Genomic DNA, 24,682 nt, shown 5'->3' on the forward strand with positions numbered 1-24,682 from the left:
ATATTAAGATTTCACTAAGGAAACTTAAATATTAGCAAATATAAGTGACTATAATTTTTATACATAATTTTGCTAGCTAGAAATCCTCTATTCACTATTCCATTTACTTAATTAAAAATATCTACTACAAATCTACTATGTGTAAGACATTGGAGACAAGAGCCCTGTGGTCACGGCTGGCTAGTGGACCTCAATTCACGGAATCAGTCTCCATTTGAATCTTCCTTTGTCTGCAAGAACCTTTCATGGGGTATAGTTTCTGACTTTCCCACACTCCTCATAGCAAATGTGTTAATTTTTTGCTGTGGGAAAATAAAGTCAGGTTGTAATTGCTGACCTTGCAATGATCTCAAAATTTAGGTCATAAGAGAGATGTGGATACAATAAAAAAATTATTCATGGCACACATTCAGGTGAAGAGAGGAAAGCTGGCAGGTTCAGCCTTGCTCTGTTTGCATTTCCATAGGCATTAAAAGCGTTGTGTGCCTTCTGTTCTGATGCTTTCTGGAAACAGTGAAGCATGGCTGGGAGACCATCCTCCTTTGGTCTGGAGCGCTTGTGTGGAAACTGCCTTTCTGGTCTATGTGTTGCCCAGTTACCTGTCTCCAGGCGTGAAGACTCATGCCACTGGAGAATCATTTGGGTGTAACTGAAAGTCACAGGCAAGACGTGGAGAATGGTTATAGTTTACAAAAAAAATGTTCTACCACTTCGCTCTATTTAAAATCACATTATTTTCCTGGGTATATATGAAGCACACGTGCCTTTTATTACTGCCCTTTTGAGTCTGATTCACTTTAAAATTCAGATTTGGGATAAATTATATCTTCTTTATTAAATAAAGGAAAGTTCAATTCTAGGCCTCCTTTTTCAAAGAATTAACTGTGTGAATTTGTGGGGGGGGGTGGGGGGGCCACCTAACTTCCCTGAACTTTTTAGACTCCTTATTGTAAAGGGGGAGCTTTAGTGCCCATCTTGCCGTCCACTGAGCCACTGAAGGATCTGTCAAGGCAATATTAAATGCTAATGCTGTTAAAACTTGTGTTTAATAACTTGATGCTTGTGGTTTAAATAAGTATTAGAAAGTTCTTTCAAAAATATTTATATGAATTCAACTACTATTACCCAAATTTATTGTATGCGTCATATTAAGGTGTAATTTATTGTTTTATTTTTGTTTTTGTTTTTACTGAAAAGCCAATGATAGACTCTAATTTGGAACAGAATTACATGGCTACTTCTCATTGTTCTGCTGTCTTCAAAGTATTCACCCAATTCTCCAAACACCTAGAAATTCAAGATATAATTAATTTAATATCAACGCCCTTTCCAACACTGTTTATATAAAATTCCTAAAGGATTTATTTTTCACCACTTGATTTATATGCTTGTTATTTTATAAATACAATCTTATATTCACATATAGCTTTGTTTTTCCATCTACAAAAGATACGGAAGGTAGATTCCATTTGTTTCATGGATTTGGAAGGCTGGCGCTTTTCTGTAACAGAACCAGTTCAAGACTACTACAAGAATGACTTGGAAAATGCTCCCTCTTGAGACAGATGGTGTCCAAAGGTTGCATTATTTTAATAAAATGTGAATGTTACAACTTTTTTATATTTAAAGTATAAAAAGCAATCTGCACATTTTAAGCCAGCGATGTGAGATCTCCAAATTCACCAGAATGACTGGTGCAATAGCTTCTGGTCAGTGAGTTCGCTCCAAGCCAACGACCCAAACGTAGGAGAAAATGTACCTGTTGGCTCCATCCACGCACAGCCCCCCATGGAGACACGGCCCACTGGCACACTCATCAGTGCTGAGCTCACAGCCATCACCCAGCAGGCCGGGGGCACAGTCACAGAAACGGGCCTCCACAGCATCCTGACAGGTTGCACCACTGAGGCAGGGCTGGGACCGACATTCATCAACTTCCAATTCACAGTTTACACCTTTTAAAAAAGTCGGCACAGAAAAAAAAGGCAAAGTTTTAGCAAAGCGTTAATATTTTTGCTCTTTGGCAATGCTGTACTTAGCAAGGCTCTTGTGAAACGTGATGTTGCCCCAAATAATTTTCCTCCTTAATTGTAATTGATATTAACTTTCTGGCATGCGTGTGGGACGTTCACAAAGCACAGCAGCTGTCACTTACAAAGAACTATTGCATACAACAGCTCGTGGCTTTTTGGTCCGAGGACACAAATCATTCTTAGGACAAAGTAATTGTTTACTGTACTTTTGTTGGAAGCCTGAAGGGGACCGGCCAATGTCTTTAGATTATTTTTAATAGGTGTCATATTGAACAGTGGGTAAAAGCTCAGACTCCAAAGCCAAACGGCCTGGGTTGGGATCTTGGCACAGTCTCTTTTAGCTGTGTGACCTTGGGAAAGTTCCTTAACCTTTCCTTACCTCAGTTTCTTCACCTGAAAAATGGGACCAATAGTTGTAATTACCCCATAGGATAATTATTACAATTACAGTGTGTTCTAAAGTGTTTATGATAGTACCTGGTGTATACTAAGTGTTTGCTAGAGAAAAAAAAAGTACTTGTTCTTTCCACAAAATTTATTGTACAAATATGATGTGCAATTCTTTCCTTAAGTGCCCCTTTTGCACAGAAATATTTACATTTTCTATAGTGTTGTAAAATGCTGCTTTTAAATAGAAAATCAATTTGTGACTTAAACTCATTGTAATTAGTGGTATTATTAGAAGCTACTTCATTTTAAGGTAATGTTGCATTTTTAAAAAATCTGTATTTACCCCCTTGCCCAAATAGTAGGTGAAGATTATTTTCTAAGCAAACCAAGTTTAAGATTTACAAAAATGGTCACACTGAGATAGCAAACTACCCCACTGAATCTGCCAAAACAGTATCTGATACACAGTCATCAAATTTTCACATAGGTTTTAAAAGACACAAAAGGGGGGCTACCTATATTTGCCCATCTTTATTCCTGTGCCTATGACCCAGGGTAATAAATTATGTATTAAAATGATATTGAGGAGTTTTCAAATAACTCAGAGGTTTTTAGTAGTTTGATTGATATTGTGCCCTCTTTCCTGATAGGAAATACAATAGGATATTCTAACACCACCTGCCATTTACAACTGTGACTAGATTCTACAAATGCGGAAGTGAAAAGAGACGCCAGCATATTAAATTTGATTGTTTACTGAGAGGAAAAAGAACTTAAATTTTATATCACTAAAGATGGAAAGTTGTGGAATAGTATTTGTTGCAGGTAAACGGCCTGCCATTTGAGGCTATTTCTCACCCGGTCTGTGAATGAGATTTTCCGTATCTGTTTCCATTGGTATCAGTAAGGGCAAGAGAAAGAGCCACCGAACTGTCCGGTGGAGTCCTGTGTCTCACTCTGTCTCTGAAACAGCTTTTCAGCAATGTTTCCGTATCTTTTTTTCTGCCATGTAAAATAACACAATAACAGATACCTCTTTTTTAAATACTTTCTAAGAATATATGAAAGATAAAAATGATACATTATTTTTTTAAAGTTTTATATAATTATTTTTTAAACACACGTAGCAACTGAAACTATAATGTGTTAGCACGCCGTTAAAATGACACTGATCAGTCAGGACTAAGAGAGAACTCTGCCCACCCCGAAAGGATCCATCCCTGTGGGCTCCTGGGGTGTTCTCTGAGCAGACGGCAACTGGCGCTCATTACGCAGCTACCATGTGCACATGCAGGGTGAGGTGATTTCACATGTGTGCTTTTATTCCATCCCAACACACTTAAGGTACACTGACTTGCCTGTGTTCCATAGCTAGTAAGTGACAGTGTCTCTGCCATCCCTGTCTCCTCCTAGTCAATCCACCCCTCCATAATACCTTTGGATTATGTCCTTTGGTATTTTAGTCATCTATATCTGCTGAAAACTATTAACATATAAAGCCAAACCAGTGGTTTAAAGCTTGTTAACACTTTCCTAAATTTTATTTCATAATTCAAATAAAATTCATATATTCATCTGTTATACACCCAGGTTATTTCCTAATGCTTAAGAAATACATTATAAACCATTATTTTAAATACTGCAGCTCCATTTATAACAGTGTCATTCAAATGCTTTAGCTTTAAAGTGATCCTGATGCATGTATAAGAACGTGTTTCAATAACTTAAATACAGTTTCAGTTCAAACAACTATTTACTTTGGATTTATTTGATTTGTTTGTATTACTCTTAATATTACTTAACAATGTGATTCTTACTGCAGCTTTTCACTGCTACTGATATGGAAAAAAAAAGAGATTTGGTCTATGTCTGCGTGATGTCAAAATGGCTGGGTGAAAAGTGATAAGTACAGTCAGTCATCCAGATGTTTTTGTTTTTCCAGATGCTTGGCTTCATAGGTAAAACATCTGGAAAACTAACTATGATTTTCAGTTTTCATTTGGATGTTTACTGTTACATGCATGCAGCCATTAAGTATAGACAGTTAATTGACCTTCAAAAACATACCTACACAGTGTGGTCCAGTCTATCTGGAAACATTCTTTTTATGACTAGTGTTACTATGTATGGCACCATGTCATTATAACTCTAGGTAGCAGTAGAAATTGAATGCAGTTACACTGAGTAGCACTTCTGTGGCTGATTGTCTAATAAATGGAAAATTCATAACTGTAAAATTCTTTCACAAAATTCATCCAGGAACCCAACCAATCTGTTGGAATAGGTTTATAATTCTGTATGAAACAAAAGAAAAACTCCCTGCGCACCCTGCTCATAGCTGGGAAGGCACTAAGAGGAGGAGCTGGAGAGAGACAGAGTTTAGGATGGAGCACGCCATCCATAACTACTGCCTAAACCACCAGCCAATCATCAGAGCAAACACGACGGGAGAGACATCACCCCTTTCTAAAACATCTCTGCCGTCCTTCCCCCTTGCATTCAGCTCACTGCTATTCATACAATAATGACAATAAGTGTAGCCAGAGGACAAAAGCCTCAGCTCTACATCCTGGAAGTGGTGCAGCCCTGCTCTGCTCATGGCCCACTTTTTCTCTCGAGCGTTTCCTGACTCTGAGCGGCATCTTCCTTTGTGCTTCCTCTGCACTCTGTTCAGAGAGAGATTGTAATTTTTGTTTACACTCCTCCTCCCTGAATAAATTTTGCCTTAGTCATCTTTATATTTCCACGGTCCGGCACAGCGTCCAGTGCCTTGCAAGGCTGTGATAAATGTTTGCTGAGCAAATAGCATGTGTTATTTTGTGCACTCATTCAACAAACATTTGTCAAAAGCCAGAAACTACATTTCCTCATAAAAACTATTTCAAATGGCTCTAGTCCTGAGCAAAGGCTTGAACAGTGTTTAATTGCCTTTACATGACACCACCAAAAGTTGGTCAATTTAATAACTAAGAGCATATAGAAAAACAACCATTTTCCTTTGATAAAATAAAGATACAGCCTGTGAAATTCAGAATTTCTCTTTAGGCTGTTATACATTATTTTCCTTTGAGGTCTGAAAGATAATTGTTATGGGTATATTACATGGTGAGTAAAATTTGAGATATCTAGGTAGGTGCTCACAGAATCAGTATTTAAGTGTTATTTAAACTGGTGTCATATATTGAGTATGTTTATATAAATATGGACTATTTATTAAAAATTATTCCCGGTAAATTGATGTAAGTTCATCAAGTTTTATGTCTTAATTTTATAATCAGGATTATACTTTCAGTAAAAAAAACTTTCAATAGTAACGATAATAATATTATTTCTCATGAAATAAGCTTATATTTTATAATATATAATACTTTTATTTTTTCCCAGATTATTTTCATGACCATTAAATTACCCACTTGATTCATCACAGATGCTTCAAAGTGCTTTAGTTGATCAAAAATACATTTAGGCATGATGGAACATCAAGAATAGGTTCTAATCTCCACACTGACTGAAATTCAAAATATGCCTTTAATAAATGCCACTGTAATTGCAGTGTCAGAGTTAGCTACCTCTTAGAATCAGAGGTGAGGACTACTGGAGAAAGCTCAGAGAAGAACATGAAGAATTATCAAAAAAAAAAAAAGCTCTGATAGGAAATTTAAAATGAGTAACCGTCATGTGATGCAGAGAAGTAGGGTAAGTTTCAGGTGTGGATGTGAAAGACGCTGCATGACGATATGGTTGACCTAAACTTCTAAGGAAGCCTGCATGGTTGCTAGAAATATTGTGAAGGATAGACCCGTGCCGAATAATCTGGACATCCCGCCAGAGGGCAGAAGAGAGCAGGCCGGGGAAGGTGTGCTCTCGTTTCGTTTGCGTGATCTGTGATCCTTCAGTGTTCATTTCTGTCCTAAATTTTAAAGGAAAAAAGGTGCTATTGTGATACTTCTCTTTCACTCTTTCCTCTCAAATAATAGTCCATTTACTTGGATTATTGTATTACTCTCCATTGGGCACCCTAATTCTACCTTAACCTCTCCCTTCAGCGTATCCTCAACATAATAAGCAAAGACATTTTGTTAAAATGCAAGTCAAGGGACTTCCCTGGTGGTCCAGTGGTAAAAAGGCTGCCTTACAACGCAGGGGACGGGGGTTCGATCCCTGGTCAGGGAACTAGGATTTGGGGGAACTAGGATACCATATGCTATGGCGCAACTAAGCCCACGTGCCACAACTACTGAGCCTGTGTGCCTCAACTAGAGCCCGTGAGCCGCAAACTACAGCCCCAGGCACTCTGGAACCCGTGCACCACAACGAAAGATCCCGCATGCCTCAATGAAGATCCTACGTGCTGCAACTAAGACCCAACGCAGCCAAAAATAAATTAAATAAATAAATAAAATGCGGGTCAAACCATTTCAGTCTTCTGCTCAAAACTCTCCAACAAGTTTGGGATTAACAGATACTCACTATTACATATAAAATAGATAAACAACAAGGACCTATTGTATAGCACAGGGAACTATATTCAATATCTTATAATAACCTATAATGGAAAGGAAATCAATTCACTTTCTTGTACACCTGAACCTAACACAACATTGTAAATCAACTGTACTTCAACAAAAATTAAAAAAAGCAAAAAACAAAAAACTCTCCAACAACTTCCCATCTCACGTAGAGGAAGAGCCAAAGTCATTACCGTGACCTGTAAGTCTCAATAATCTGACCGTATTATGTCTCCTCCTTGCCCACTCCACTCCAATCACATAGATCTCATTGCTGCTTCTCCAACATTCCAAGGACTCTGCCTCAGGGCCTTTGCATCCGCTGTTCCTCTTCCAGGGGTGCTATTCCACAAGGCATTTGCCCGACTCCCTTCCTCACCTCCCTAGAACTTTATTCTCCTGTCAACTTCTCAGTGAGGCCTTCCCTGGTCATTCTACCTAAAGTTTAATCCCTAATTCCCTCTATTTTTGTTTTACATTTTTCCACTGAGTTTATCACCACCTACCCTACTACATATTTTTACCTACCTATTACTTATTTTATACATGTCTATCTCTTCCTTCTTGAATGTAAGGGGACTTTTTCATCACTTTTCTTATTATATTTACAGAAACAAAACAATGCCTGACACATTGCAGGGACTCAATATATACATATGTGCTTGTTCACTAAATTAATGACTGAATTCAACAAATATTTATTTTTACCCATATCATTTATCTGGAACTGTTTCCAGTAATAAATAGTATATATACATATGTATATACTGTATATATAAAATAAATATATAAGTATGTAAAATATATAAAATAAAATATAAATATATTAAAATATACATATAACTACTTTGTGTTGACTTTTTCCTCGTCTCATAAAGTTTGTGAAATAAGAATCAAGGATGCCACATGAGAATCCATGTAATTGTCTACATCGGTGGTTCTCAAAGTGTGGTCCCCAAACTAGCAGCACCGCCTGGGAACTTGCTATACATGCAGTTCTTGGACCCCACCTCAGAGCTATTGAATCGGAAACCGTACTTTAATAGTGAGTCTGTTGCATGCTAAAGTTGGAGAACCACTGGTAGAGATTATAAATTCATTAAGCTGGAAATGGCAATTGAACTTTTAATGCATTCTCATTTCCGTATTAGGGATTTCAAGTTTTTTGTTGGTAAAATAAGTTTGGAAATATTCCGGCTTTGATAAATGTCAGCGAGTCTTCTTCCTAGGGATGGTACACCTACTCTTCCCTTACATGCCTATACCCCTCTTCCAGGCCTGGTCCTCATGTCTTACACCTGGTCTTGCAATGGCTTTCTAACTAGTCTCCATGTGCTAACTGGTCTCCGTATACTAAGACATTTTCTTGAATATAAAGTGAATTTCTTCATATATTTTTGTTTCTGAAATAGAGGTGGATCTTACAGTCGATAAGTACATTTAATATAGTGTTTTCTCTTATTTCCCAAAAGATTATTTTTATACCAAAGATCTGTTTTACAGTTGAGGAACTAAGATATTTTCCTATACTGTTTTGCTTCACCGTGCATCCAACTAGCCTTCCCCCTGCCCTCCTGTAGCTCTATTTTTCTCATGCTGCAGGCATTTTAACGTGAAAAATGTTCATTAGTCAATCGGGCTAATTCTAACGAAGACTTCAATTACAGAATGATCCATTGCAAGCCCTTGAACTAAAAGCAGTCACATGCTCAAAGCTAATATTCTTTTCATTTAAAAAAAGTTGTCCACTGTTCGCTTTCAGCTGAAACGGAGTTTTTGCTTATGCAGCGCAGATTCCCGCCAGCACCTTGAGCGCCTCTCGGAGCCCGCTGCTGTAGCTCATGAATCACCCGGGAGGAGGGCGCAGAGCAGAGGAGCCCCGCAGGGTGAACCCTCTCTCCAAGTGCTACCACTCTTTCCTCTCCTGCCTCCCTGTCTTTGAAAATTTATTGCGTTTTCTGGCTGTGCTGCTCAGAGGAACGCGGGCTTTTTCCTGTAAGCCGGGTTCTTTATGATCACTCTAAATTTGGACATAGCCCGCGACAGCTCGGGCCTGTGATATAGTTTCCGGGATGCGTCAGGAGGGCCGGGGCGAGCCGGAGCGTCTGCGAACCGGTGCTGAGGGCCGAGGGCTTCCTTCTGTCCTTTTCAGCTCCAGCTTTTTCCCTGATTCTATAGACCTTCTTTGGGTTTCTCATTAATTGGCCTGGGCTGCCATGAACACTGGCAACCACAGGACAGCGCCAAAAAAACAAGCTTCCTTGAGGGTCTAAAGGTTGGGACCGTGCAAGAAAATTTTCCAATTAGGTTCACATAAACTTAATTTCTGGCTCCCAGCCTGGCTAGAACCATCAGCTAAATGTGGTTCTCGGGAGGCAGAAACGAGCACCTCTGGCTCAGAGCTCCGTGGGGAGTTGCTCCTGTGCAGTCAGACCTGAGAACCACGGAGGAGATCCCAGACGCGGGCTACCTCACTGTGGGAGGAGACTGGTGATCAAGCCTAAATCACACCTATCTGAACAAGCTTACCCAGCTAATAATAGACCTGGTTCTTACTGCCTTCTGAGTCGTTCACCGAAATGCTGTTTGCAGGTAAGTTGTAAGTATGTCCCTTGAAAAGCTGAAATAATAAAATGTAGCTGATTTCTTGGAAAACAAAAGGAGAGTATATTTAAATAGGGAACAACACTTTTATATCAGGGTCTGGGCAAGGGAAGTGTCCTCACTGTGGACTTTGCGTGCTTTAGCGAGGAAAAGGCATTGATTCTTATTAGGCCCAGCAGGGATACGATGCAGCCACAGGATACATTAATTTACTGCACAGTGAAATGCCTTATGATGGAGTTTTACTACATTTCACATTTGGGACACACCTTTGACATTTTTTATGCCTAAATTTAAACCACTTAAAAGATTCATTACAATCCAATTAAATTAAAATGTAAATGTAAAAACACGTAGACTGTAAAACATAGTTTTTCAAGCTGTGTTTCTGCAATTATAAGACTGTTTCAGAAAACTGTAGTTAAAATGGCTGAAACACTTGATCTCACATCTATTCCTTTTAGTCACCATTCAGGATATTGTATTAGGAGCAGGAAACCAAAGATATTATCTTAATAAGCTATAGTGGTTTTTCAATGTGACCTTTATAAACAGAAGCAATCCCAAACCAGCCCTACAAAAATTTACTTCTCATTTTTATTCAAAAATTAATAAAATTGATTTTGGTGGTGAGCACACGGCAGTGTATACAAAAGCAGAAATATACTGTTTGTATGAAACATATAATGTTACTAATCAACGGCACCTCAATAAAAAAATACTTTAAAAACTTAATAATTGAAATCAATTGCTATAACTCAATTAAAAGAATGGATATGATAGTATGGCATATGAACAAGGGTTTTTTTCATGTAGAAGTACTGTTTTATAAGCTCCTTTAGTATGCCCCATAACTTTTAGCATAGTATTGGTAATTCAAAGGCACTCAACAAAATAATTTTCCACTTGACACAAGCATTCTACCACCGTAAAGTATGCATAAAGTAAAAGAGAAAGTAAAATCTAGTTTAATATCTATTTATTATACATCAGTTTCATTACTAGGAAGGGTGCCCAGAAAGATAAGGAAGAATTAATTAGAACAATTCACTAACAGTTTATTAAGCCACCATTATTCACTGTGCTGAGTACTACTCTTTTTAATTCACTAACTTAATAAATACCCCCAAAGTATTGATGAATTAAAGAACAAATATAAGAAATGACTTCTTTCAAAACTAACACTTTAGTGGGAGGAGACAAAAACACAGATATCTGAAGAAGAGGACAGAATACAGGAAGTTCTTTAATAGAGGTGCAAACTACTATGGAAGTAATAAATAATCGTAATTACTACATAGCTACTAGTAAGTCAGAAATACTTCTTGAGCTGGGTGGTGAACTGAGGATTGAAAGTAAAGAAGAACTTCACAGATTAGATATTGTGAATCGAGGAAGGGCCTTCCAGAAGGATGGAAGCCACTAGAATAAAGAGTGAAGATGCCTCGAGGAAATAGAATTCTTTGGTGGAATGGTGGGTGGAGATATGACCAATAAGTAAGGGACAAATTATGGAGGGTTTTTAGTGAGACATTAAAATTGGTCTCTATGTAGTGGGGAGCTCTCAAGGCCCTTCAGAAGGGAACAACACAGCCAGGTCTATTTTAGAAGGATTATTTTGGAGGCATTGTTCAGAACCAGTTGGGGAAGATAAGAGTACATTCTGGAGAATGTACTGTGCTTCACACAAGAGATCTGACGGCATGAGGCAAGGCACTGGTAACAGAGTGGATGAGCTCAATTTCAGAGACCTCCTGGATGTCAAAACAACAGAATTTGAAGATTAGCTGCAGGTGAAGGTCAAGGGAGAGGGAGCAAATTTTATATCAGAGCCACTAGGGATATGTCTACTTTGTAAAATAGACATTTCTAGAATCTGTAATATTAGCAAAATGATCCTGGAGGGTTCTGGTACAAATTTTGAAGGGGAATATTTTTTAAATAATTATATTGCTTAGCATACTTGGAAAAAGAATGACAAGACCAAGAAGTAAGTGTCAAAGGGTTGGGAAAAGTCAAGTTGAAAGCCAAATACCCCAGGAGGCTACAAAAGTGGCACGAACTAAGGGAAAAAGAGGCATGCCAGGAGAATGATGTCACAGAGCTAGTAGTTAGGAAGCCCGGGAAAGTGGTGAGCAGACGTTAGAACGAACGTGAGAAAGCAAAGACCCGTTACAGTAGATGGAAAATCCACAGAGTAAAACGGTGTAAGGAAGAGGGTTGGCATGAAAAACTGACCTAAATGGGCAGCTGACTCAGGAGAATGGCGGGAGGGGGGAGGAATGGAGACTGAGCGTGAGGATAATGAACAGCACGTAGCCTTGGAATGAATGAGCTGCTTGTTACTCTATTACTAAATCAACATCAGCAGAAACTTTGTGAATAGGTATGAGGGACTATTACTTGCTATTTCCAAGAGATTCAACAAGAAGTGACTTCTTTATGAGTAAACTCATGACTTATCCACCATGCTCCATCAGCCTTGCTATCCTTGGTATGTTTATCACACTTCGACACTAGAAACCCATCTACCCATATCCATCCTGTGGCCTGCCCCCACCAGGCTGCGGTGGCAGGAGAGGGCACATGTTAGGTTAGCTAGGACGAAGGGCATCTGCTCTGCCGGGGAGCCTGTACTGCCCTGACCCGGAAGGCTAGGTCCTGCAGAGCCCACTAATTCTAGGCTGAATCTATGTTTTAAACAATGTAGGACTCCATTTAAAACAACGACAGTGACAGTACACAAATGCTTAGGCTCAGTGGATTTTTAGTAGTTTAGGAAGCTTTCTATCTGTTGATGAGTTCCTGTCAAGGCCATTTTCATAAGCAGTTGGATGGGACATAATAGGTCACTTCTGCTTCTGTCACATTAAAGAGAATGCTAATTACATCATCTGGGATTCGAGTGGAATCACACTTACCGGAGTAATCGTGGGGACAGATGCAAGTGTACCGTCCTATCTCGTTGAGGCACGTGGCCTCGTTCTTGCAGGGCTCTGACACACACTCGTCCACTTCCAAGTCGCAGTGCCTGCCTTGATAGCCTGGGACACAGAAGCAGGAGTAGCCATTGATTCCATCCCGGCACACAGCACCGTTGTGGCAGGGGCTGGACGCACACTCATCGTGGTCCAGCTCACAGAATCTTCCGGCATATCCAGCAGGGCAGATGCACACAGGGTGCACAGGGTCCTGATGGCAAAAGCCTCCGTGTTGGCAGGAGTTGGTGCTGCAGGGAGCAATGGCCGTGTCACAGGTGGTCCCACTGTACCCAGGAGGACATCTGCACAGAACCCTCCTCTCTCCTGGGGCGCTCACACAAGTGGCATTTCCTGGACAGGGACTGGAGAAGCAAGGGTCTTTCTCATGGTCACAGTCTTTGTCCAAATTAATGGCCGTGCCTGAACAATGGCAACTGCCATCTTTGGAAAAATCCTTGCATGTAGAATCGTTTTGGCAAGAAGTTGAGAGGCACTTGGTGTCATTTTTATTGCAAAAGGAATCTACAAGGAAATAAAAAATATCAGGATGAAGCTTACAAATAAATGGTGGACAATAAATTAAAGAAGTTCCTTCTTTCTGCTCTTCATGCATCTCAAAGAAACTCAATGAAATACATAAATGACTGCATTCTGGTGATGAATTTGTCAAATGATGTCTAATAATGACTTTTGTCATTAATGATGATTTGTCATTTTTTTTCATAGAGCTGCTAATAAGAAACAAAAATGGCTGGTTTCAGATTCTTTGCTTCTCCTGCATTTTCCTTTCTCAGGTATAAGTGCTGTTGAGCAATGGGGTGAATTGTTAAATTGTCCCATAAATCCCAAATTTTGAAATTCACATTCTCTCATGGAGAATTTTGGGGGTATACTGGGAGATGAGATACAAAATTGTCTCTGAATATACGAACTGAAACTAATATTTGAATGAATACTATACTTTGGCTTATGACTGTTTATCACAATCACCATTTATGCTCTAAAAAGAAAAGCATAGAAAAGTAAAAATATAAAAATAAAAGAAAATACCAACTATTTGTGGAAGGTCTACTCTCTGTACCAAGCATGTCAGGTGTTTCACAGATATTATTTATAATCCTCACAGCAACACAATATTGTGTACATCTTACAGATGACAGATTAAGTCCCACTGCAAGGAAGCAGATGCTGTAAAGTTTATGAACTTTCAATTTTCTGAAAGCGTCTCTGTTCTAGGGATACATTTTAAAAATTCTAATTGGAATGATAACCTGCAAGAAAGCAAAAATTCTATGATTCTTTTCCAAATTCATTGGCTATCTGCATGTGTACAAAGTTTCCCTGAATCTACACACATTATGATCACAGAGAATCTTTATGATTTGGCAACTCAATTGCATCAGCTCACAAAACACTGTCTTTTGCATGTGGATTTATCTAATACATCATTCTCTTATTTTTACTTCCTGTCTCACAATATTACTCACTAATGAAATAGTGGGTAAGAGTATAGGCTTATAATTTTAAAAATTACAAAATGTATAGTTTGCTCTTATGAGACATAAATCAACTACTTTCAGAAGAAAATAGCATGTAAACTTTGGTAAATATGTATAATGATAAATTTCTTTCCTCTCTTCCTGCAGAAAGAGAAGATTTTTTTTTTTAACATCTTTATTGGAGTATAATTGCTTTACAATGGTGTGTTAGATTCTGCTGTATAACAAAGTGAATCAGCTATATGTACACATATATCCCCATATCCCCTCCCTCTTGCATCTCCCTCCCACCCTCCCTATCCCACCCCTCTAGGTGGTCACAAAGCACTGAGCTGATCTCCCTGTTCTATGCAGCTGCTTCCCACTAGCTATCTGTTTTACATTTGGTAGTGTATATATGTCCATGCCACTCTTACTTCGTCCCAGCTTACCCTTCCCCATCCCCGTGTCCTCAAGTCCATTCTCTACATCTGCATCTTCATTCCTGTCCTGCCCCTAGGTTCTTCAGAACCTTTTTTTTAGATTCCACATATATATATTAGCATACAGTATTTGTTTTTCTCTTTCTGACTTACTTCACTCTGTATGATAGACTCTAGGTCCATCCACCTCACTACAAATAACTCAATTTCGTTTCTTTTTATGTCTGAGTAATATTCTTTTGTATAAATGTGCCACATCTTCTTTATCCATTCACCTGTCAATGGACACTTAGGTTGCTTCCATGTCCTGGCTATTGTAAATAGTGCTGCAATGAACACTGTAGTACATGACTCTTTTTGAATTATGGTTTTCTCAGGGTATATGCCCAGTAGTGGGATTGCTGGGTCATATGGTAGTTCTATTTTTAGTTTTTTAAGGAACCTCCATACTGTTCTCCATAGTGGCTGTATCAATTTACATTCCCACCAACAGTGCAAGAGGGTTCCCTTTTCTCCACACCCTTTCCAGAATTTATTGTTTGTAGATTTTTTGATGATGGCCATTCTGACTGGTGTGAGGTGATACCTCACTGTAGTTTTGATTTGCATTTCTCTAATGATTAGTGATGTTGAGCATCCTTTCATGTGTTTGTTGGCAATCTATATATCTTCTTTGGAGAAATGTCTATTTAGGTCTTCTGCCCATTGTTGGATTGGGTTGTTTGTTTTTTTGATATTGAGCTGCATGAGCTGCTTGTAAATTTTGGAGATTAATCTGTTGTCAGTTGCTTCATTTGCAAATATTTTCTCCCATTCTGAGGGTTGTCTTTTCATCTTATTTATGTTTTCCTTTGCTGTGCAAAAGCTTTTAAGTTTCACTAGGTCCCATTTGTTTATTTTTGTTTTTATTTCCATTTCTCTAGGAGGTGGGTCAAAAAGAATCTTGCTGTGATTTATGTCATAGAGTGTTCTGCCTATGTTTTCCTCTAAGAGTTTTATAGTGTCTGGCCTTACATTTAGGTCTTTAATCCATTTTGAGTTTAGAGAAGTTGTTCTTTTTAATGTGGTCTGGCCACCAACTGGGTGATGAGAAGATGGAGAACATAATGATTGACTGGTTCATCACACAAGAGTGAGAAGATTTTCACAATTATCTTCCGTGGAGTCTTCCTGGCAGCTGACAGTTTTCCTCCAGTGCCTGAGCACAGAAGGTTAACATATGCTTATATGTTATCAGGAGGGTTGACCTGAGAGCAAACCTTTTCTAGTCCCTATGGAAAAACTCAACTAATCATCCTTTCATCCTTTTACTATAGTTTTTTTTTTTTCAGGTACTGGTTTTCCAATCACATCTTCAAATGTATGACTGGCTTCTAGTTGTTCGTGTCTTAGCTACAATGTCACTTCCTGAGAAAAGCTTTCTATGAACTCCTTTTCTAAACCTTTATTGTTTTGCTTTCTAACACATATGAAATGTTCTTATTTCTTTGTGTATATGTTTGTTTTCTGTTTTCCTCATTACAATCTTAGCTCCATGGAGGAAAGGGGAAGACCTTGTTTCTGGTATTTCCTGGGTCTATAACATTACCTGTTACATTGTAGGTGCTCAGTACATACTTATTGGAAGAAAGGGGAGAAATGTCACCACAGAAACATGGAAGGAAGAGTGCTGTGCGATCACAGGGCCCAGGGCAAATGTACCAGGGAAAACCTCACTGAAGAAAAGGTACTTGAGATGTCTTTTTAAATGAATGCAAGTGAAGGAAGGGTATCATTTTCAGAAGAAAGAAAAAAAAACATGAGAGGTACTGGCATTCTCTGCCAATAGTATGAAAAGTATGAGGGTGTAGGGCAGAGAATAGGGAGGAAAAATGAAGAGATATTTAATAGTTCAAACATTTGGGAGTACTTAAAGTTCTTGTGTCCAAACTGAAAAAAGACAATCAAATATTACAAGTCTGCTCTCTTAACTCCCACCGTCAAGGGCCTATTATGAAATTATGTTTTTGATTTTGTTCTGTTTTGTTTCATTTGTTAGTGGTAATGGTGATGGTTTTTTCCTTCCTTCAAAAATCAAGAATCTTCATTTAAGCCATGAATTGAAGCATTTGTGTGGAAAAATACACAGCAAAGAAATTAGCATTTATATCCAAGGCCCTTACAGTGCAATTTTAAAAATAAATTTCTAACAACATTTGTGTAAACATTTTACAGACGTAAAACTAAGTTTTATAAGGAATAAGTTATTTGCACAGTGTCATAGAGAGGTGGGATTTGAACCTCTGGTTTGTCTGATTCCAAAGTCCATTTCTTTTTACTGCATTATTTTAGAAGTTAGGATAATTTGGGTAGAGTTTCCTACTTAACCATGGTGATATTCACATAACTGTTACATCTGCTGCCTTCCAAACCCCGTGGAAGACCTAAAGGAATGGCAAATAAGCACAATGAAAAATGCTCAACATCATTGGGGAAACAGAAATTTAAAACAGTATGACTACACACCCATTTGAACGGCTAAATGACAAAGATTGACAATACCAAGTGTTGGGAATGTGGAGAAAATGGAACTCTCCTTCATGCCCTCTTTATTATAACTGATCTTTCTTGTCTATGTATTAATAATTGTATTAGTCTTTCAAATAATGGACTTTGACTTTGTAGAGTTTGTTTATACTATCTTTTCTGCCCTATACATTTCTGCTTTTGCCTTATTTTCTTAATTTTTCTTTCTTTGGATTTAACTTGCTGTTTACTTTTTCAGATTTTTTCTAATTTATTAAGTTAAGACTAAAATTTTTTTCTCTAAAAACACAGCTTTACTGTGTTTCTTACAATTTCTTTTCATTATATTCAGAATGTTTTCTAATTTCCATTGTGAGTTCTTCTTTGCCCCATGGAAAATCTACAAGAATCAATTAGATCAAGTTTGTTAATTGTGTTATTTAGAGTTTCTATAGCAGTACTCATTTTTTTCTACTTTTTCTCTCTGTTGAGAATGATGCATTAAAATCTCCCAGAGTGATTATAAATTTTCTATTTCTCTTTTTAGTTCTGACAATTTTCACTTTTATATTCTGAAGCAATGTTCTTATGTTCATAGACATTCCGAATGGTTACATAATCCTGCTGGTTTGACCCCAGTATATTCATAAAATATTCTTTTTTGTCCTTAATAATGCATCATACCTTAAAAGACTACTTTTATCAATATTAATATTGCTATATCAGTTACATACATTGCCGGGGGAAATTCAAAATGGTGTAGCCACTTTGGAAAACAGTTTTGAAGTGTCTTATAAATTTAAACATACATTTACCATGTAACCCAGCAATCCCACACCTAGGTATTTCCCCCAAGAGAAATGAAAACATAATGCCCATACAAAAAATTGCTTGCAAAATTCTTAACAACCTTATTCATAATGTCCAACACTGGAAAAAACCCAAATGTTCATCAACTGGTAAATAAATTCTAATATATCATATGTTGGACTACAACAGAGGAATATAAAGAAACAAATTACGGATCCACAGAATAACATGAAGGAATCTCTGAAGTATTATGCGAAGTGAAAAAGCCAGACCTGCTGATGATTCCATTTTTATGTCATTCCAGAGAAGGCACAATTATAACACTGGAAGCAGTTCAGTGGTCACCAGGGAATGGAAGTGGTTGAAGGGACTTAATGCAAAGGGGCATACAGGAATTTTCATGGAAACATTCCGTATGGTGATTGTGCTGGTAGTTACTGATCGTATGCATTTGCCACTTAAAAGTGTTGAGTTTTATTGTATGTAAATTATACCTCAATAAATCAGACCCCCCCCCCAAATCCTAAAATAATACAGAAAGGAATAAGTCATCATAAACTTGCAAGAGCCAGGACAGAGGCTGAGGAGGTAGACAGCCAGAAATACACATACACATACACCCTGGAAGTGGGCGAGCAGTACTAGCCTTAGGAAGCCAGAGAGAGCAGACACCAGGCCAGCTGTGGGAGAATCCCAGAACCAGGCCAGTTTACGCCACAGAGCCCCAGACAGGTTCAGGAATTAGGCGTTCCAGGTACTTCTGAAATGATCGTGCAAGTGGGGCTGAAAAAAGGAAGGTTGTCTGGATAACTCATTGAAAGCAGTTAGATGCTCATATTCCATCTCTCACACTAGGAAACTGCAAGTCCGTTTCTCCCATGAAGGCAGATTCAGAGACACTGGTGATGCAGGAGTGGCTGGGTCTGGTCTGAGGAGGGAATTAAGTGGATGTCTATACCGAACTGTGAGGCACTTCCCAACCTCATTTCCAATTCATTTCTAAAAATGCCAGAAACCAGGTTTACACTCCAAGCAGGAAACAGAGTTATTTCTCTTGGCCAGCCTGAGTGAAAATACTTTCAGATACTGATATGGGATGTCATGCATTGAAATGACCCAGCCTGATCACTCTAGAATAAATCCTAATAAGCTGGCAGACCCTAGAACATAAAGAAAGAGCTTTCAAATAGCTCTTTAATAAGAGCTATATATGAAATGTACATAAGTATATAGGGCATAGTTATCCTTTAATTATACTTTAAATTATACTCTAAAAAATAATGATAAATGAACATTTTTGTATTCACTAATCAACTTAAGAAACAATAGTACTTCCTTATTATATATGAACAGACTGTATGAGATTTCCAGACATTTGAGGAAAGCCTCTAACTAAGATCAAACACAAAGACCAAAACATATTTTTTTTTTAAAAAAGTAACTTGGAAGAGGCAAAGACAGTGTAGGGAGAGGACCAGAACTTATGTAAATTTGAGAATTATTATTTTTAAAGAGTCAAGAAAAGATATAGCAGCAATGAAACAAGTAGAAGGGTTATAAAGATAAACTTCTAGAAAACAAGAGATCTTTGAGATTAAAAATACAAGTAGCAGAAATTTAAAAATTCAGTTGAGTGATTGAAAGTTAATGCTGAGAAAAATCTCCCCCACCTCACCCCCACAAAAGAATTACCAAGAGATTGGAAATAGGAGGTAGAAAAAACAGGGAACTAGAAGATCAGTCAAGGAGGAATTTCGAAATGAGACACCAAAGAAAACAGGGAGGAGGTGAGGGGGACAAGGAGAGGAGGGGGAAGAAACTTAAAGTTATGACAGAATATAAAGAATGTTCCTATCATTAAAAACAAGTGAGTTTACAGATTTAAAGTTTCTATGACATGCCCTAGAAAACGAATGAAAAATAAATCCACAGCAAGGCACATCATTTCCCTGAGGTGGGACAGGAAACAGTTCATTCACAAAGTAGCAGAAATCGGAATAGCATTTGATTGATCAACAGAAACACTGGAAACTAGAGGACATTAGAACAATGCCTTAAAAATCTTGAAAGGAAATAACTTCTAAATTAGAATTCTACGCCCAGCTAAACTATCAATCACATTAGAAGGGAGAAGAGAAACATTTTCAGGGATTCAAATTTTCACTTTTCAGGGAGCTTCTTGAAGATATATGGGCCATGGAAATGAGGGTGTAAGCCAAGACAGAGAATGGAATCTAGGGTACAAGGGATCTAACAAAGGAAAGGAGCAAAAAATGTTACTGAAAATAGCTCCCAGATGGCAGGTGTGCTGTTGGCTTAGAGATTAACCAGCCCTGAGAGCAGAAAAAGTGGAGCTCCAGGAAGGATTCCAGGAAGAAAAATGCACAGAGTACCACATGTTAGAAAATTAAACAAAACAATTGAAAAAAACCTCTTACCAGTATTAATTCTAGGAAAACTGAATGTTGTACAAGAAAGGAAATGAAGTCATAATATACCATGTAACTGAAGAGAATTCTTTATAATAACAATAATGGTAATAATGTAATGATATCAAGTAGAGCTGGGGGAGTGACTGTGTGTGTGTGTGTGTGTGTGTGTGTTTGAGACCTGCAGGAAGGTTCAATCCACTTTTATCATAGTAGAATTCCAAGAGATTATGCCAGTAGCTAAAAGTGAAAAATAAAGCCTAGCCTATTATTTAAAAATATATAAAGAAGAACTGTAAGAAAGAGCAGGAAGAGTTTCAAGTAGTTGCTTCTGGGGAGCGCAGGCTGGGAATGAGAAGCAGGAATGCGGGTGGTAAGAACTGTACTATTGTTTCCTTATAACTCTCAGTAACTTTTAAAGTATTACTGAATAAATGTAATATAAAATATCCTTCAAAGCAAAATAGGTAGATTTATAATATAGTCGCACACACACACACACATGCACACACACCCATCGCTTTGCTTACATGTGCACTTTGAATTATGTTTTCAGTGCTGGTACTGGACAAGACGATCCACCAAGCACATCCTTTTACTGGGTCTTCTCTGGGGGTGATGTTGTTATTGGCACCATTTGCTGTCTGGGTTTATGGGTGTGTCCCTAGGTGAGATGCTGACAGGCCCTCTTGGAAATGCGGTCTGTGACCTAGGCATTATTAACTGATGCTTCAGCTACTAAACAAGCAAAGACAATTGCCTATCAAAAAGAAAATAATATTTTTCAAATATAAAAAGGAACTGCAATTTACTGTCTTATTAAAAACAACTAATTAAATAGCCAACTAAGGAAATAAAAGCAGAATATGCACAGACCAATGATGGGAGTGTCATGAAGTAAGGGTTATGATTATTCCAGTTTTGTGCACCTAAGTTGAAAAAGAATCTATCATATATACTATTATATTATACCATGTACACTGTGTGTATGCTCAGTGAACAACAAAATAATTCTTATAATGATAATACCTTAAGAACAAGACTTAAATGGACATACACACAAAAACCTTATATAGGAAGAGAATTTTGTTTCCAGCTTTCCTATGAGCCTTAGACACAGGGTAAAAACTTTACTGGGTGTGAAGTGTAACTGATATTCTCAGACCAATTTATAGAGTATGCCAAACTATTTTCTTGTAGTAAAGTCTGCCATCTACTGGATATTATAAGAAGTTCTAGAATAATGGATTTCAGGCTTTTTCGTTTTTCTTAATTACAGCAGAACTCCTCCAAGGAAAATGCCATGAGTAATCCCAACACACAAAACTGGAATGTGGACCAGCTCAGGCTGAAGAAGGGGAGGAGACCTTGCAGTCCAGTCACTCAGCCTCCCACACTTTCTGGAGATGCCTGCAGGGAGCCCTTAGGGGTTGAAGAGCAATTTGAACTCTCTGTTCAGGACAAAATAAAATATTTTATAGAGTTGTTGTAATTCTTTTGTATTTGCTATCTTAGTATTGCTAGTGCTAAAAACATATGCATATATTTTAATATAAATATACATTATATATACATTACATACAAATACATATACAAATATATATATGTATTTGCTGAGAAGGAAAAAGTAACTTGACCAGTTTTAAAGACGATGAGTACTCAAACTTTAGTATTTATGTGTGTGTGTATTTTCTAATAATTCGATTTACTTGGAAATTGCCATTTTGGTAATTTAGCTTAGTTATAAGGTAGAATATATTTATTCAGAGCAATGAAACACTGCAAGGTGATTTTAGGGAAAAGCATTTTAATATCTCCGAGATTACTATCTATAAAGAGTACTCATTCCTTTGTCCTTGATGGTTTTAATGTACTTATCTATGAAATAGACAGGTAATTCTCAGATTTAATAATCATCAGTCAAGAATCTGAAAATTTTATCAACTTTCTTTTTATTACCAATATTTTTGGCAACGTCTGGACTGGCCAACCATAGGAGACTTGCCAGAGAGGGAGAGAGGGTGCCGGAAGAGGAGCAAAGTCTGTGAAGTGAAACATGCCCTATCAATCCTGGCTCTGCCACGCACAGCCTCAAAGAAGGAGAGAACAGTAGAACCCACTTCTTAGGGGTTTTGTGATGATTAAGTCACTAGATTTAAATGCTTGGCAGCTCAATAAATGTTAGGTCTTATTGTTATAAGATGCTTAGAGATCGTCTGGGGTTCCTAATAGAGAAGTTACTGGATTAATACAAAATATAGCAATAACAATAATAACAAAAAAAGTGCCATTTACTAACACATTGTCACTGCAGCAATTTTATTTTAGGAAACAAAACACAGACCTAAGTATACGCTTACACGGAGAGCCTACCGATGGGCTCATTCAACACACACCAGACACTTTTCCCGTAAAGTACCTGGAGTTGCTAAGGATCAAACCGAGGTAAACGCAGTTTAGACGTAGGAAAAAAATCTGCTCTCACCCAAGAGTATCTTACCATCTCACTCTATGTTGAGTACCATTTAAGTCTGGGGCTCAGAGAAATACCACGTGAAGTGAGAGTTGTGATAAGGGTTTTACTGTTCAGAGGATCTGCTATATCCTTGTGTTCCTAGTGCCTATTCATGCCCAGCAAATGCTCAGTGAATATTCTGTAGATATTAATAGTCAAAGCCATGATCCTTACCTTAAAGATGTCCCTTGCTGTATAAAGTGTATATATGTATACACTTTGCATGTGTACATGTACACGTGTATGTATTTGTAGGGCTAACTACTGACCCTTGTTTTTTTTGTTTTTTGTTTTAATTTAAATGCCCTCTTATACAACTCTTATTAGTCTTTTCCTAGGATTTATTAATCAAATTCTCCCCATATCACTCTCTAGTCCTCATTTTTATTGATATTAACTCTAAGAATCAAATCTGTTAGCAGAAGAAGGAAGGGCTGTAGGTGGAACTATTGTTATTGCGCATACCTGGGTTAAATTAGCAGTTTTAAATACGCCTCACATTTAAGTAGATCAAACACTCACCTGTACTCCCACTATTACAAATAAAGTGTTCTGAGCTCATTGCTCTGGGGCAGGTATTTTACTGTGTTGTTTCCTCAAACTACTGAGACATGGGCAGGGACTGGGGAAAGCTGCTGCCTGGGACGGGAGCAGGACATGCCCACTGCAGGATAAAGTAATTTTTGTTAACATACTATGGCACAGGTTTGGTTTTTTTTTTAATGTTAATTATATTCTTAATATACATTTAACCTAATTTTACCTAAGTAAAAATGGAAGATGAATTGAGGAATTGTGACCATAAATTTGATATTCCCAGCAACATCTACTGAATCGTTTCTGATATTCTTTCATATAAAAGATCTTTTCCTATAGAAGAATAAGTAAACATTTGCTAGTGAGTTGTTTTTATTTTATTTGTACTTTTGTTTTTATTAAGAAACAACAAAGTCTACTGTCTTTATATAGATATTTTGTTTACATCCTTGATATTTTAGAAGTTAATATAGATTTCTATATTTCATTAAACCACATCTCAAAAGCCACTACTGATTTCTATAATTGGAATAGCCATTGCCTTAGTAAAGAGGACTTAATTCAGCTGTCAAAGAAAAAAATTTTTATTCAAGATTTATTGTCTCTTCCTTCAGAAATTTGGTAAATCGGATGGCCCTTGTCATTTTGGTGAACCACCTAACAATTTCAATCATAGTTTGGATTTCAAACAGCAAATATTTGGGACGTTCAGGTTTCAAATTATCCATGATGAGTTGCCTTTAGAATGAAATAGAAGTTACAAACAACGCTACTGGAGATAGAGGAGAAATTTCCAGATTGAAGAATTTCAACTTAGGATAGTGTCTGGTTGAATTTTCTTGAGCCTGGCATTCTGCAGAGACTGAAATATAACTCCAGGGTCGGGACTGGCCCGGGGAGGATGAATGTGGCAGGAGGGGCAGATCTTTATTTGGGAAATAGTCAAATAGCTTGCACGTGGTAGGTAATCAATAGAAATTTGTTGAATAATGGATGAATGAGCAAGAAAACCTGAATTATCATTTAAGCCTCGCTGTGAAGCTCCTATTCTCACCTCTTTTGAAAATCAAGCAGAGCAAATCATCGGGTAAATCACTTACTTTAATGCACAGAATGATAGGCTCACACGGGACAGTTAAAGAAGTAGATGGGCCCTTTAAGACCATTCCTTTCCTCTGCATTCCTGTGGCCTCTAAAAAACTAGGCATTCACTCTCTCATACGTAGCTATTTCTATAGACATGGTTTTAAGTTCTAAATTAAGGCCAATTTAATGTAATGGCATGAGTATAATTTTGTGGTAAGACAGACAGAGGTTTAAATTTTAGTTCTGCTATTACCCATACCTGTGGTCTTAGCAGAATCAGTGTCATGGAGCCTGTTTCCTCATTTCTAAGGGAGATACTATGTAGCCATATGCACGGTGCTTCAGAGCATGGACTTTGGAGCC

The 24,682-nt window shown here is 37.7% G+C and overlaps 1 protein-coding gene across 10 annotated transcripts in view; it reads right to left on the reverse strand.

Moving 5' to 3' along the window:
* Window positions 1-24,682, reverse strand: part of CRB1 (crumbs cell polarity complex component 1) — a 276,695-nt gene that overhangs the window by 125,226 nt on the left and 126,787 nt on the right. For 9 of the 10 annotated variants that reach the window (XM_082425367.1, XM_082425364.1, XM_082425373.1 and 6 more), the window contains 2 exons: window positions 12,457-13,038; window positions 1,760-1,955 (listed from right to left, as the gene is read on the reverse strand). In XM_082425367.1, coding sequence (XP_082281493.1) covers window positions 1,760-1,955; window positions 12,457-13,038 — 778 coding nt within the window. Of the gene's footprint in view, window positions 1-1,759; window positions 1,956-3,281; window positions 6,701-12,456; window positions 13,039-24,682 lie in introns of those variants that run through there. The other variant, XM_082425365.1, reaches the window with a different exon arrangement.

This window comes from Balaenoptera physalus (genome assembly GCF_965194825.1).
Source record: "Balaenoptera physalus genome assembly, chromosome: 1".
Taxonomy (NCBI): Eukaryota; Metazoa; Chordata; class Mammalia; order Artiodactyla; family Balaenopteridae; genus Balaenoptera; species Balaenoptera physalus.